We start from the raw sequence: 14909 nt of genomic DNA, 5'->3' as shown, positions 1-14909 counted from the left end.
AGTTAGCTCAGAGTCTTATGTGAGTCACCTTGTACATAACTAGTTGCTTTTCTCCTGCTGCTTTTACGATTCCTTCTTTAATTTTTGCCAATTTAATTATAATGTGTCTTGGTGGGGACCTCTTTGGGTTGATCTTGATTGCGTTTCTTTGTGCTTCCTGGACCTGAATGTCTGTTTTCTCTCTCAGGTTAGACAAGTTTTCATCTATTTCTTCAAATAAGTTCTCGGTCCCTTTCCCTCTCTCTTCTCCTTCTGGGACCCCTGTAATGCAAATGATAGTGTGGTTGATGTCCAGAGATGTCTTAAACTCTCCTTATTTTGTTTAACTCTTTTTTTTCTTTTTTCTGTTCAGCTTGGGTGATTCCAACTACTCTGTCTTCCGGTTAACCAATCTGTTCCTCTGTATCAGCTAATCTGTTGATTCCTTCTAGTGTATTTTTTTTTAATTTTTATTTATTTATTTATTTATTTATGGCTGTGTTGGGTCTTCATCCATGCGCCAGGGCCCTCTCTAGTTGCGGCAAGTGGGGGCCACTCTTCATCGTGGTGCACGGGCCTCTCACCATCGTGGCCTCTCTTGTTGCGGAGCACAGGCTCCAGATGCGCAGGCTCAGCAATTGTGGCTCACGGTCCCAGTTGCTCCACGGCACGTGGGATCCTCCCAGACCAGGGCTCAAACCCGTGTCCCCTGCACCGGCAGGCAGATGCTCAACCACTGCGCCACCAGGGAAGCCCCCCTTCTAGTGTATTTTTAATTTTAGTTATTATTCAGTTCTGTTTGATTCTTCTTTATGTTTTCTAACTCTTGTTGAACTTCTCACTGGTTCATCCATCTTCTTCTGTGTTCCTTGAGCATGTTTATGACCATTACCTTGAACTCAATTTTATCAGGTAGATTGTTTATCTCCACTTTATTTAGTTCTTCTTCTGAAGTTTTGTTTTTGTTTGGAACATATTGCTCTCTCTCCTCATTTTGCCTAATTCTTTGTGTTTATTTCTGTGTATTAGGTAGATTGGTTACATTTCCCAATCTCGAAGAAGTGTCCTTATGTAGGTGCCATCCTGTGACCCCCAGCAGCACACTTCCCTCTGGTCATGAGAGCTCTATGCTCTAGGGGTGTCCCCTATGGGGGCTGCGTGGGCCCTTCTGTTGCTTCTGCAGTTGCAGGGTTGACTACTTCGGTGTGCTGGTAGGCAGGGCTGGCCCCTGGTCTGGTTGGCTGCCAGGCCATGCCTCATGTGATGGCTGCCTGCCCACTGGTGGACATAGCTGGGTCCTGGTGCAGCTGGTTACAAGGCCCAGGGGGTCCCATGTCTCGTGCCAGCCAACTGGTGGGCAAGACATGTCCTGGTAAGGCTGGCTATGGGGCCTGTGGTGGCTGGGTTAGGAACTAGTCACCTGTTGGGATATGGTGGGTCACAGTGAGGCTGGTTGTATGGCCCAGGTGGATCCCAGGACTGGTGCCAGCTCCCTGGTGAGAAGATCATCCCCCAGTGCTAATAAGCTAGAGGGAGGACTCCAAAATGGCACTTACCAGCACTGGTGTCTTCATAGTAGAACAAGCCTCCCAAAATGGCTACCACCAGCATCTCCATCTCCAGAGGGAATGCCAGCTGCCTCCTATCTCTCCAGGAATCTCTCCAAGATGAACAAGTTGGTCTGACCCAGGCTTCTTTCAACTTACTGCCTCTGTGCTGGGACTTATAACATGTGAGATTTACATGTGCCCTTTAAGAACAGAGTCACTATTTCCTACAGCCCTCTGGTTCTCCCATACACAAGCCCTGCTGACCTTCAAAGCCAGATGTTCTTGTGGTTCGTCTTCTTGGTGCAGGACCCCCTGGCTGGGGAGCCTGATGTTGAGCTTGGACCTCTTTCTCCTTGGGAAGAACCTCTGCAATTGTGATTATCCTCTTGTGGGTCACCTACCCCAAGGTGTGGCTCTTGACTATACCTCACCTCTTCCTCTCCTACCCATCTCATTGTGGTTACTTCTTTATATCTTTAGTTGTGGAAAATCTTTTCTGCTAGTCTTCATGTCATTCTCACAGTTGCTCTGCAGATAGTTTTAATTTTGGTGTGCCCATGGAAGGAGGTGAGCTCAGGGTCTTCCTACTCTGCCATCTTGGCCACAGCCTCTCATTTTGTAATTTTTTTTTTCTCTCAGTGTTTCGTTTTAGATGGTTTCTTTTTCTGAACACGTATTAATTAATCTCTTTCCCTGCAATATCTACTCTGCCATTAATGCATCCATTGCATTACTCATCTCACACATTAAAAAAAAAATTGATTTGGGCCCTTTTTATATCTTCCATGTCTCTTGTTTACCTTGTAAATATATGGAATGTAGTTATGTTTGTTTTTTTTTAATTCAAGTATAGTTAATTTACAAGTCGTGTTAGGTTCAAGTGTGCAACAGTGATTCAGTTGTACATATATAGGTATATATAGATAGATGCTTTTTCTGATTCTTTTCCATTATAGGTTATTACAAGATACTGCATATAGTTCCCTGTGCTATACAGCAGGCCTTTGTTGTTTACCTATTTTATATATAGTAGTGTGTGTATGTTAATCCCAAACTCCTAATTAATCTCTCCACCCACTCCCTGCTATCCCCTTTGGTAACCATAAGTTTGTTTTCTATGTCTGTTGAGTCTATTGTTGCTTTGTAAATAAGTTCATTTGTATCATTTTCTTAGATTCCACATGTAAGTGATATATGATATTTGTCTTTCTCTGACTTACTTCACTTATGTGATGATCTCTAGGTCCATCCATGTTGCTGCAAATGGCATTATGTAATTCTTTTTTATGGCTGAGTAATATTCCATTGTGTGTGTGTGTGTGTATATATATATATATATATATATATATACCCCACATCTTCTTTATCCATTCCTATGTTGATGGACATTTAGGTTACTTCCATGTCCTGACTGTTGTAAACAGTGCTGCAGTGAGCATTGGGGTGCATGTATCTTTTCAAATTAGAGTTTTCTCCAGATATATGCCGAGAAGTAGGATTGTAGCATCATATGATAACTCTATTTTTAGTTTATGTATTTTAATGTTATCTTTAATTCTAACAGCTGTATCATTTCTGGATCATTTTTGATTGATTACTCACTTTATGGGTCATATTTCTGTGCTTCTTTATATGCTTGGTATTCTTTGATTAGATGCCAGATATCTTGAATTTTATATTGTGTGTGCTGAATATTTTCAGCTTTTTATAAATACTCCTTAGCTTTTATTCTTGAATGTAAATAGGTAGTTTATTTGGAAATGGTTTGATTTTTATAGGTCTTGCTTTTTAATAGTTGTTAGATGGGGCCAGAGCCATGTTTAATCTGGGACTAGTTATTCCCCACTACTGAGGCAAGACATTTTAGTACTCTACCCAGTGCCCTATGACTTACAAAGTTTTTCTGGGGTGGCTGGTGAGAATAGGCGTCATAGGTAGGTGCCAAGTACTGTTTTCTTAATCCTTTGGGATGATCCTGTCTTTGGTCTTGGATAGTTTCCTCACATACACATAGTGATCCATTCCATTGCTGACTACTTTAGGAAATTCTCTGAGGATTTCTGGGTGTTTTCCTCTGTGCAGCTATCTCTTTTCTGGCACATCCAGTGTCAATATTAGTCCAGAGATTTACAGAGAGAAGTCAAATTTCATGTATGATATTATGTTTACCTATGTTAGGCGTGAGTGACTCTTGGTTAAGGAATCCTCCAGCTGAAGATGATTTGAAATTGCCTAAATTCACCGGGAGAGCAATGCATTGAGATGCTGTCTGATCTGAAACTAGACACCCTGAAGGTGTGCAGTGTGATAAATTGCATCTAAGGGTTAAATATATTCTTCATGTTTGACCATGTGTGGAAATTTACCCCTTACTACCCTCCCAAATTTGTACTCAGAATAACCTTACAAGTCACAAGTCTTGCTCATTTCCAACATACTATCACATTTTAAATATTTATTTGTATTTCTAAACAGCAAGTTGATGTTAACCAATATACTTCTTTAATATTTTAGAAACAAGCCCTTCTAGAGAAAAAAATGGCTTATCATTTACAAAAAATGCAAGAAAATGGCATTAAAAGAGAAGATACGAGGAAAAATACAATTGATTACAGAGAACAAGATGGACCACATTATGAATGTGAGAACATTAAGGGCTGAAGTAGCTATGTAGAAAGTGCTTGTCTGTGTATTTATGTAAAAGATCCTTTTACACAACTCTGTTTGCTCACGCTTGCTACCTGCTTTGTGCCAGGGAAGGGTTCTAGGCATTTCCCTATCAATAGTTCAAGTTGAAAAGTAGACATACACGTAAAAATTAAAATAACCTTATCAAGTGGTTCAGCAGACAGGCTTGCCTATATTGCAGTTCTAACCAACTTCCCTATACTTGATGTATTTTTTGCTACTGAAACCTTAAAAATTTGTAAGATAATTGTTATCACATACCAACATGGTGTTCTACTGTTTTGCCAGCCATAAAGAATAGACAGTACCAGAAAAGAACCCAGGGAAGAAGGAAAGGAGGAGGTAGAGAAAGATAGAAAGGAACAAAGAAAGGAAAAAAGGGAAGAAATGAAAGTTTAAAGGAAGAACATCAAGTCATTACTTTGTTATGCCCAGTATCACCAGCTTCCTGTTATTTTTAACATTTTAAGACTGTAGTAGGATTTATTAAATTAATTAATGATATTAAAATTTCATGGCCAGAATACAAAAATGTAGACTTGTTTTAATTATCTGTGACTAAATGTATCAGGAAAGAAAATAATAATCTTCCATGAGTTATCATCATAGCATCCCATCAATCCTATCTCTGTCCCATCAATCCTGTTTCTATGTGAAAGTCTCCCTTTGTCACTTAAGTAGATTACTAACTAGTCTCCATTTGCTCTTATTTTTACCTACCTCAGATCCATTTTTTCCACTGCTACATAATTACACGTAAAACTCTGTTCTGCTAGTTTTTTCTCCTGGCCTCAAAACTTAAAGATCCCCATTACGAAGCTCAGACTTCTTAGACAACCATTCATCACCATCTAGGGTCAAACCCAAACCTAACTTTATTTCACATTACCTCCTTGAAGAAGGCAGATATGATCTAGGGGTGATATGCTTAGGCTCTGGAGCCAAACTGCTGAAGTTGAAGTCCTGCTTTACCATTGCCTAGCCATGTAAATAGCTTGAACAAATTATTTAACCTCTTTGAATCACAGTTTCATCATCTGAGAAGAAAATACTCCTAAATCCCATAAAGAGCCCAAAAGTTCTAGCCCATAGTAAGCATTCAATTAATTTCATTGTCTAATCAAACGAGACTGCTGACCGTTCCTAAAACACAAGTGAACTTGTATACTTCTGGGCCTCTCTTTATCCAAGTTTCTAGCCTGGATTGACATGCTCACTGTCCATCTCTTTAACTCCTGCAATTCTTTAAGCTCCACTGTAAGGGACACTACAAAAAGTCTTTCTTGATAACTGTAATTGGAAGATACCTGTCCTTCGAATCACTTATAGTACTTTGTATTATTCTTAATACATGTATTCCATACTTCCCACTGTCTTAATTACCTAATATATTGTAACTCCCACCTTTCTGTTTCACAGAGCACCTAGTATCGTATGTATATATGTATATCTGTGTGTGTGTTTGTATACATGCATGCTTACTGAATGGACCAATTCAGTCTCTTCAGCTCATTGAGATAATGATAGCAATTTCATCCTTCAAAAAAGAAATCACTTTAGAAACTATATACATCCCTGCATCAACAACCGTTAACTTTCTCATTTAATAGGAAAAGAGTTTCCAGAAGACATTTTTAAACACTTGTTGCCTCAAATCCCTTTTTCTGAAGAATTGGGATATAAATTAATTTATTTTATCAAGGTGACAAGTGAAATTGAATCATTCCTCTATAATAATGTTGTCATCTTCCACCGAGTAGACAGCTTCCAGAGGGACAGAGAGAGTAAGAGAGGACAGGAACATTGGGTGAACCTGCTCCAATGAGAAGACAGATCACTCTCACAGTTGACAGCCTTAATGAAAGCCCATTGAGCGCACATGCTGTGAGGATCCTTTGCCCTACTAAATGGTTACAAACAGGAACTATAATTTCCTTTATCGCAAAGGAGGAATATGTATTTGGTTGCTTATGCTAGGCTGTGAGGTACATTCAAGAGTTGCAACTGTCACTGTGGGCTGGAGGGTCTCCAGCCAGTAGCTATATTGGTATCCATCCCTACAAAGACAAAATGGCATGTTACAGTTGAGCCAGGTATAGCTTTTCTCTCTGTCAGAGGAGAATTCTGTCCTTCTATCTTTTAACTTGAAGGGATAATATTTGAAGAGTAATCGTTTTTCGCATTCCTCCATCTTCTCCAATACCTCCCCACAATCCTAAATAGAAATTAGCATGTAGGCTCACTTCCTATTGGGCATGAACAGAGAGCCTGTCTTGGGTAATTCTGTCATCATCATTATTAAAAATAAATGTTTTGTTGCATTTCTTTAAGCTTATTCTCCGAAGAAGAAAAAGAAGAGTAATGAGGACATAAAGATAGTTTATCCTGTTGGTGACCAGAAAGCAAATAAAGGAGCATATGGTAATTTAATATTGTGATAAGAAATATTAAATAGTATTTTTGGGAAAGACTGAATTTGGATGGCCTTTTTTGCTTAAATTCAGATAATTCCTCTGTTCTTTGTTGTCAAATGACAGATTTAGAGTGATGCTTACAAACAATGCTTTCAGAATTTCATCTCAAGTTACAGATTTAGTGTTCTGAACTTATCATCATTTTAGACAAATTAAATGGTCTATTGCTGCTGAATGAAAAATACATGAACGTAACAAATTGCAAGATAATTTTTATATTGCTCAAAATGATTTTTAAAAACTCTGAAACGCAAGAGGGAGGGGATATGGGGATATATGTATACGTATAGCTGACTCACTTTGTTATACAGCAGCAACTAACACAACAATGTAAAGCAATTATATGCTAATAAAGATGTTAAAAAAAGAAAAAAACTCTGAAGTGAGTCAGAAATTAAGTTTATGTACATTCACTCAACCCACTATGGACCCCGGTGAAATATCACTTTCTTTATTTATATCATTCTATGTTACTTCATGTTGTCCATTAGAGCTCATTGGATTAGACCAGGAACCCAAACAACGGCATAAGTATCCTCCAAATAATATACTATCAAAAGTATAAGACTGTTAAAAATTGAGCAATATGAATTCTTCTCCCATATTAAATTTCCAGGGAAAAATTAAAGTATAAAAATTAAATCCCTTCGTCTTTATCAGTTAAATTCTAAAGAAAAAGTTTAAAATCTTTCCTTCCATGAGTGTGTAATTTGATTAGTCTCATAAAGTCTCTGGGATAAGACAGGGTTGCCTTAGCTGAGGCTGTCTTCCACTCAGGACTACTGAGGTTTACTTAATTCAGCTCTAAGCTTTAAAGACCAAAGAAAGATTTTTAAAGTCCAAAGATTTTTTGGTCCCATTTTTAAAGTCCAAAGATTTTTTTAATAAAATATCAAAGAGTTACTTACAACACATACAATTATGACAACACCAGCCACATATCTACTAAATGTAGACAATAAAACTAAATTCTCAGTCTCTAAAGCAGTTATCTCATGCAGAATGATCTTCTAAAAGTCTAGTGTTGAATGCAGGCCAGACTGGTCTTACTAATGTCAAAAAAATCTCAGTGTTATTGGAGGAAAGGATGATAGATGGAAAATATGATTTTCAGCCTCACTAAGGTACCAGTCTATCTGTGACAGTTGTCCAGGTATCAAAACTATAAATTTAATTAAGCATAGTTGGGAGACAAAGATGAATTCTAAAACTATATTAATACATATCTGGGGGGGAGAGGATCTATTTCTACCCTCTAAGAGATTGGCAAGTGAATCATTCTTGTTTTTTGTGAATTTTAGAAATGTACAGTAGTGATATCACAATTCATTATATATTAAAAGTGCCCCTCTTTCCCATTCACCATAATCAAACCTCCTTAGTTTCCGTCTCATCACTGAACTGAGTATGAACTCCATACAGTGTCACAACCTTTACACTCTTATGGGCAGTTTGCCCCCACGTTTCGTAATTGGCAACTATCCAAACAGAGTTCAGAGGCCAGAATTCTCTATAGTTCCTGCTTCTGATCTTGTCTCTGTATTTTTTCATTCTCATAAAAAGATCCTGGGGTAATTTATTTTGGTTTTTAAATTACCCTAAAGCAAAATGGAATTTTTTATATAATTGCATGAATTTTAACACACGTATGAATTTGTATGACATCTACCACAATCACGTGAGAACATTTACAACATCCCAAAAATGTCCATTTGCAGTCACACCATCTTCCCTCCCACTAATAAGCCCAGGCAACCACTGATATGTTCTCCATCACTATAGTTCTTTTTCCTTTGGAAAATGCCTTGTAAATGGAATCATATGGTATTTGACCTTTTGATAATTGCTCCTTTCACTCAGCATACCTTTGAAATTCTTTCAAATTATTTCATTTGTCAATAGTTGACTCCTTTTTATTGCTGAGTAGTAGTCCATTGTGTGTATGTACCAGGTTTATTTATGCATACATCAGTTGAAGGAAATTTGCTTGTTTCCAGATTTTGGTGATTATGAATAGAAAGATGAGAAGTATACATTAAGCTTTTTGTGTGAACAAGGAATTGTTGTATATGTTTAAGTTTATAAAGAATTGCCCAACCGTTTTCCAGAGTGGCTATAGCATTTTGCATTCCCTATTTGCTATGCATCCTTATAACTGTTGGTATTATCAGTAGTTTTTATTTTAGTCATTCTAATAGATGTAATGGTATCTCATTGTGGTTTTCATTTGTATTTGCCTGATGGCTAATGATGATGAATATCTTTTCATATGCTGTTTGCCTTTTGTAAATCCTGCCTGGTGAAGTATCTGTTGAAGCTTTTTGCTCTGTTGAGTTTTGGGAGTTATTTGTATACTCTGAATATAAGTATTTTTCAGGTGTGTGACTTGCAAATATTTTCTCTCAGTCTGTAACTTGCCTTTTAATTTTCTTTTTTCTGTTTCTGATTGATCAGTGTGTCTCCCCCTTTGCCCACATTGCACTGTCTTTGATTACTGTAGCTTGTTATTAAAATGTAGTATAATTCCAGCAACTTTATTTTTCTTCAAAATTTTTATGGATATTTTAATTCATTTACCTGAGTATAAATTTTATACTCAGCTTTACTGCAAAAATTATGCCAGGATTTTTGAATAAAGTATATTAAATCAATCTGTAGATCGATTTAAGGGGGAAAGAAATCTTCACAGGGTCCTTCCAATCAAGGATGTTTAGGTCGTCCTTGATTTCTTTCATAAGTGTTTTGTAGTTTTCAGCATAGAAATCTTGTATATGTTGTGTTATATGTATACATAAGTGCTTCATTTTTGGTACTGTTGTATATGGTATTTGTAAAGTTTGATTTCCAATTGTCCATGGCTATTGTTTTTACTGTCTCTTTATACAGATTTTTTAGTGGTTGTTCTAAGTAACAGTGTACTTACTTAGCTTATCACAGTCAACCCTAACTAGATATTCTACCTCTTTATGTAGAATTTGGAAACCTTACCACTATATATGTCTCCTTACTCCTCTCCCCTTTGTTATAATTATCTTATGTATTACATCTACATATACCAAACAGCCACTCAGAGTAATCATCATTTAAATGACTAAATAGGGGAAGAACAGCCTATCATATTTACTCAAATAATTAACATTTTGGTCGCCCGTTAATTCCTGATGTTTCTGGTCCCACGTTTCTTTCTGGTATCATTTTCCTTCAGTCTGTAGAACTTCCCTTAGCATCTCTTTTAGAACAAATTATCTGGCACTGAATTATCTTAGTTTTCCTTCACCTGAGAGTATTTTTATTTTACCTTCATTCCTGAATGATACTATTTACCCTTGATATCGAATTATAAATTGTCAGGCTTTTTTTTTTCTCCAAAACTTTAAAACTGTTGTTCTCCATGGTTCTGATGGATATAGATACCATTATTAAGATATTTTAATATAATTGATATGATATTGTATACAGTGTTTTGTGACTTGCTTTTTATACTCAGCATTATATTTCAAAAGTTTTACCTATGTATTGTCTGACATTTTACTTCCTTTCAGTACTAATCCTATCCCATTTTGTGAATATCCCATTGTGTAAATATACCACAATTTAATATGTTTTTCTTTTGGTGGAGGTATCTGTCATTTGAACAATATTTCACCAAACATTCTATACATATATATCTCCTGGTATTCATGGACAGGTGATTCTCTAGGGGTTATATGCCTCGATATGGGATTTCTGGGTCGTGTTCCCTCTTCGGAGAAATTGTTTTTTCAAATCTCTTGTCCATTTTCTTATTGGGTTATTTTTCTTTCTCTTACAGATTTGAAAGATTTTTTTGGTTACACACTCTATTATATACATATATATGGTATAGCAATATCTTCTTCCAATTTGTAATTTGTTTCTATTCTCTTTTTATCTTTTGATGTACAGAAGTTCTTAGTTCAGTATAATAAAATTTTACATTTTTCCTTATAGTTTGTATATTTTGTTACTTTTTATTTGAGGTTCATTTCTATGAGTTCTCTTTGATATGGCAAAGACATTAATCTTTTGTCTTATTTGTGGCACATATTTCCATAATTTTGTTAATGACATTTTTTAGCCTTATTAAACATTTCAAACATAAGCAAAAACCAACAGAATCCTTATGTGCCTATCTTTCAACTTCAACAACTCATGGACAGTTTTGTTTTGTCTATGCTCTCAACTTCTCCCTGCTGCCATATTGTTTTAAAGCACATCCCACACATATTATTTCATCCATCAACATATCAATATGTACCTAAAAAATAAGGATTATTTTTTTAATGCGTAAGCACAATACCATGATCACATTGCACAAATAATATTTCCTTAATGTAATCAAATATCTAATCACAATTCAGCTTTCCAGTAATCTCATAAATGTCACAAAAATATTTTGACATTACTTTGAATCTACATTGACACATACTGCGATAGTTTGTATGTCTTTTGAGTCTTTTAATCTATAGTTTCTCCTTCCATATATTCCTCTCCTTCCCTCCCTCCTCTTCTTTAAAATTAGTTTATTTGTTGAAGAAATTGAGTTGCTTGTCTTGTTGAGCTCCTCAGTGACTGAATTTTTGCTGATTGCATCTATATGGTATATGTTATTTCTTCTGTATTTCCTGTAAAGTATTAGTTAAATCTGTGCACTTTCAGGTTCAGTTTCTTTAGCAAGACTGATGCATACATGATGGTGTATCTTTCCATCAGGAGACTCATAATATTGCATTGTCTTTCTCTTTGTGATATTAGCAGCCATTTATGTTCAAGGCCTTGATCCACAAATTAATTATGGGTTACAAAATTGGGATATTTTTCCTTCTTCATAAACTAGCTAGAAAATTTCTAATAAAAAGAGACTTTCCCCCAACTACTGTTTGGTTACATTGTGATACAGGATACTTGAGAAAAGCAGGCTGATGCTTAATATTTTACCATCATTTATTAGTTTTCAAAATAATGAATTGTTTCAGTAGCATCTTCTAACAGTGAGCAATTAGTTTTGTTTCATTATGAATTCACAGATTTATATAAATTTTATGCGCTTAAAAATTGCTATTACTGTGCTTACTAATGTTGAAATTGTGACAGCTCTGGCCAGTGAGAGCCCCTTCAAGATAACTCTCGAGGCCTTTTTGACACAACCCTAGTGATTTTTGTTACCTTCCTTGCTATCTGAGAAGACTGGACTATCCAAGCTTATCTTGTACACATTCAGTTGTTTCAACACCAATGAGTTTCATTGGTATCTTTGAGAAGATGAAGTAATCATATATAGTTGGACCTATTTCTGGACATGCTCTTTTCTTTTATTGGTCTATTTGTCCTTATATGAGTATATTCAATAGCATTCTCTTAATTACCGTAGCTTTATAATAAGTCTTGAAATTTGGCAGTTTGAGTTCTCCAACATTTGTTGTTCTAAGTTGACTTGGTTGTTCTAGGGCCTTTGCATTTCCATAGAAATTTTATTTTTTTTATTGAAGTATAGTAGATTTACAATATTGCATTAGTTTCAGGTGTACAGCATAATGATTCAGGGGTTTTTTTGGCAGATTATATTCCATTATAGGTTATTACAAGATATTGAGTGTAATTCCCTGTGCTATACAGTAAATCCTTGTTGCTTATCTATTTTATGAATATAGTTTGTATCCATTAATCCCATACTAATTTGTCCCTTCCTTATTCCCTCTCCCCTTTGGTAATCATTAAGTTTGTTTTCTAAGTCTGTGAGTCCGTTTCTGTTTTGTATAGATTCATTTGTATTATTTTTTAGATACCACATATAAGTGATATCATATAGTATTTGTCTTTCTCTGTCTGACTTAACACACTAAGCATAATATACTCTAGGCCCATCCATGTTACTGCAAACAGCAATATTTCATTACTTTTTATGGTCGCATAATATTCTGTGTGTGTGTGTATACACATACATGATACACCACATCTTCTTAAGCCAATCATTTGTTGATGGGCACTTGGTTATTTCCATGTCTTGACTATTGTAAATAGCAGTGCTGTGAACATTGGCATGTATGTATCTTTTCAGCTCTCCAATTTCTACAACATAGTCAGCTGGGATTTTATTTGGGTTCACCTTTCATTTCTTTTTCTTGCTGGCCAGGACCTCCAGAACAGTGCTGAACAAAATGGTGATCATGTACATCCTGATCTTGTTCTAAAATATAAGGCTAAGTGATCAATATAAATTAGAATATAGTTCTGGAGATTTGAAGATAGCTTTTATCAAAGGAAGGGCATACCCTCATACTCCTCATTCACTAAGAAGTTTCATCATGAATGGGTGTTGAATTTTATCATGTTTTTCCTTTCATCTTTGAGATAATCGTCTACATTTCCTCCTCTTTTCTCTTACTGTGGTACGTTACTTTGGCTTATTTTTGAATGATAAACTAACCCTGCATTCTTGGAATAAGCCTCACTTATTCATTATGTATTATCTTTTATTGTATATTGTTAGATTCAATTTATTTATAGATTTTGCATCTTTATTCATAGGAGGATATTGACTGAGTTCTTCTTTTCTTGTAATGTCTTGTAATGATTTTTATATCTGAGTGATTCTGGTCTCAAAGTATGAGTTGGGAGAGGAGTTTACTCCTCTTCAATTTTCTGGATGAACTTGTGTAGAATTAGTGTAAATTCTTCCTTTGGTATTTTGTGTAATTCAGAAGTAAAGTCTTTTGAGCCTGGAGTTTTCTTTGTAGAAATGTTTTTAACTATGTATTCCATTTCTTAAATAGATATGAGGTTCTTCATATTTTCTATTTATTCATGAGTGAGATCTGATTGTTTTTGAGGAAAATCTGTCCCTTTCATATAAGTTTAATTTATTGCTATACATTTTCATAATCTATTATTTTTAGTATTATCTATAGACTGTTATGCTGTTATCTCTAATTTCCCTGATGATGGAAATTTGTGTTTTCTCTTTTTCCTGATCAATCTGGCTTTATCAGTTTTATTGAACTTCTCAAGGAGTCAACTGTTAGTTTATTTTCCCTCTTGTTTTTCTATTTCTTTTTCACTTTGATCTTTACTTATTTCCTTTCTTCTGCTTACTAAGTGTTGACAAGGATGTGGGAGAATTAAAACTCTGACACACTGCTGAATGGTATGAAATGGTACAACCACTTGGGAAAACAGTTTGGCATTTCTTAAAAGTTAGACATATACCTACCATATGACCCAGCCATTCTACTACTAGGTATTTACCCAATAGAAATGAAAAAGTATGCTCACACAAACACTTGTGCAGGTAAGTTCATAAATATTTGTAAGTTGCCAAAACTGGAAACAACCCAAACAACAGGTGAATAGATAAAGAATGGTAGCATATCCATACAATGGAATACTTCTCAGAAATTTTTAAAAAAAGGAATGAATTATTAAAATATACTATACTGAGTGAAAGAAGCCAGGCAAAAAATACTACATATCACATACTATATGATCCCATTCATATAAAATTCTAGAAAATTCAGATTAATCTTGTGTAAGAGGTACAGAGCAGTGTTGTCTCAGGATGGGAAGAAAGAGATAAATGGATTACAAAGGTAGATGAGAAAACTTTCAGGGGTATTAGAAATTTTATTTTGGCTGCAGTGATGGCTTCACAGTTATAGATGTATTTTTAAATTGAGGCAACCGTTCAATTTAAATAATTAAGTTATAATTAAATTATAATTAAACCACTATAATTAAACCAAACAATTATAATTAAACCATTAAATTATACTTCAGTGAGTTCTTTTAAAAAATATACTGTTTCTTTCATTTACTTTTAGGACCCTTTGTAAACACCATTCATCGGTCTCTAAGTAGTTCAAAGAATGTTGCCAAAAAATCAGTACCTTCTGTTGTTTGTCAGCCAGATGTACAAGATAATGATATTGAACAAAAGGTATGAAATTATGTCTCAAGCTTCTGTATGTGATTATTAATTTATCTAGTTAACTTTTACTTCTGTGAACCATCTCCCTCTCTAGCGTGTTACGGATTGGTTAGGGATATTAGGATCTATTCATGAGAACTGATCCCTTTCCCTAGATGTGTTGAGCTACCTTTGTGCTAAACTCACTCTCATTAGCAGAAACTAATCCAAACAAACATTTAGCAATTGCAATATCTAATATTTATTGAGCATCTACTGTTGGCCAAAGCCCTGTGA

The 14909-nt window shown here is 35.4% G+C and overlaps 1 protein-coding gene across 1 annotated transcript in view; it reads left to right on the top strand.

The window, feature by feature from the left end:
* The window catches only part of FSIP2 (fibrous sheath interacting protein 2), a 130617-nt gene that overhangs the window by 16518 nt on the left and 99190 nt on the right, over positions 1–14909 (top strand). The window contains exons 8-10 of the mRNA XM_068544819.1: positions 4044–4170; positions 6549–6638; positions 14527–14642. Coding sequence (XP_068400920.1) covers positions 4044–4170; positions 6549–6638; positions 14527–14642 — 333 coding nt within the window. The remainder of the gene's footprint in view (positions 1–4043; positions 4171–6548; positions 6639–14526; positions 14643–14909) is intronic.

This window comes from Eschrichtius robustus, chromosome 5, assembly GCF_028021215.1.
Source record: "Eschrichtius robustus isolate mEscRob2 chromosome 5, mEscRob2.pri, whole genome shotgun sequence".
Lineage (NCBI taxonomy): Eukaryota > Metazoa > Chordata > Mammalia > Artiodactyla > Eschrichtiidae > Eschrichtius > Eschrichtius robustus.
The sequence above is the reverse complement of the archived record's forward strand: the minus strand, read 5'-3'. Positions and strand labels throughout refer to the sequence as shown.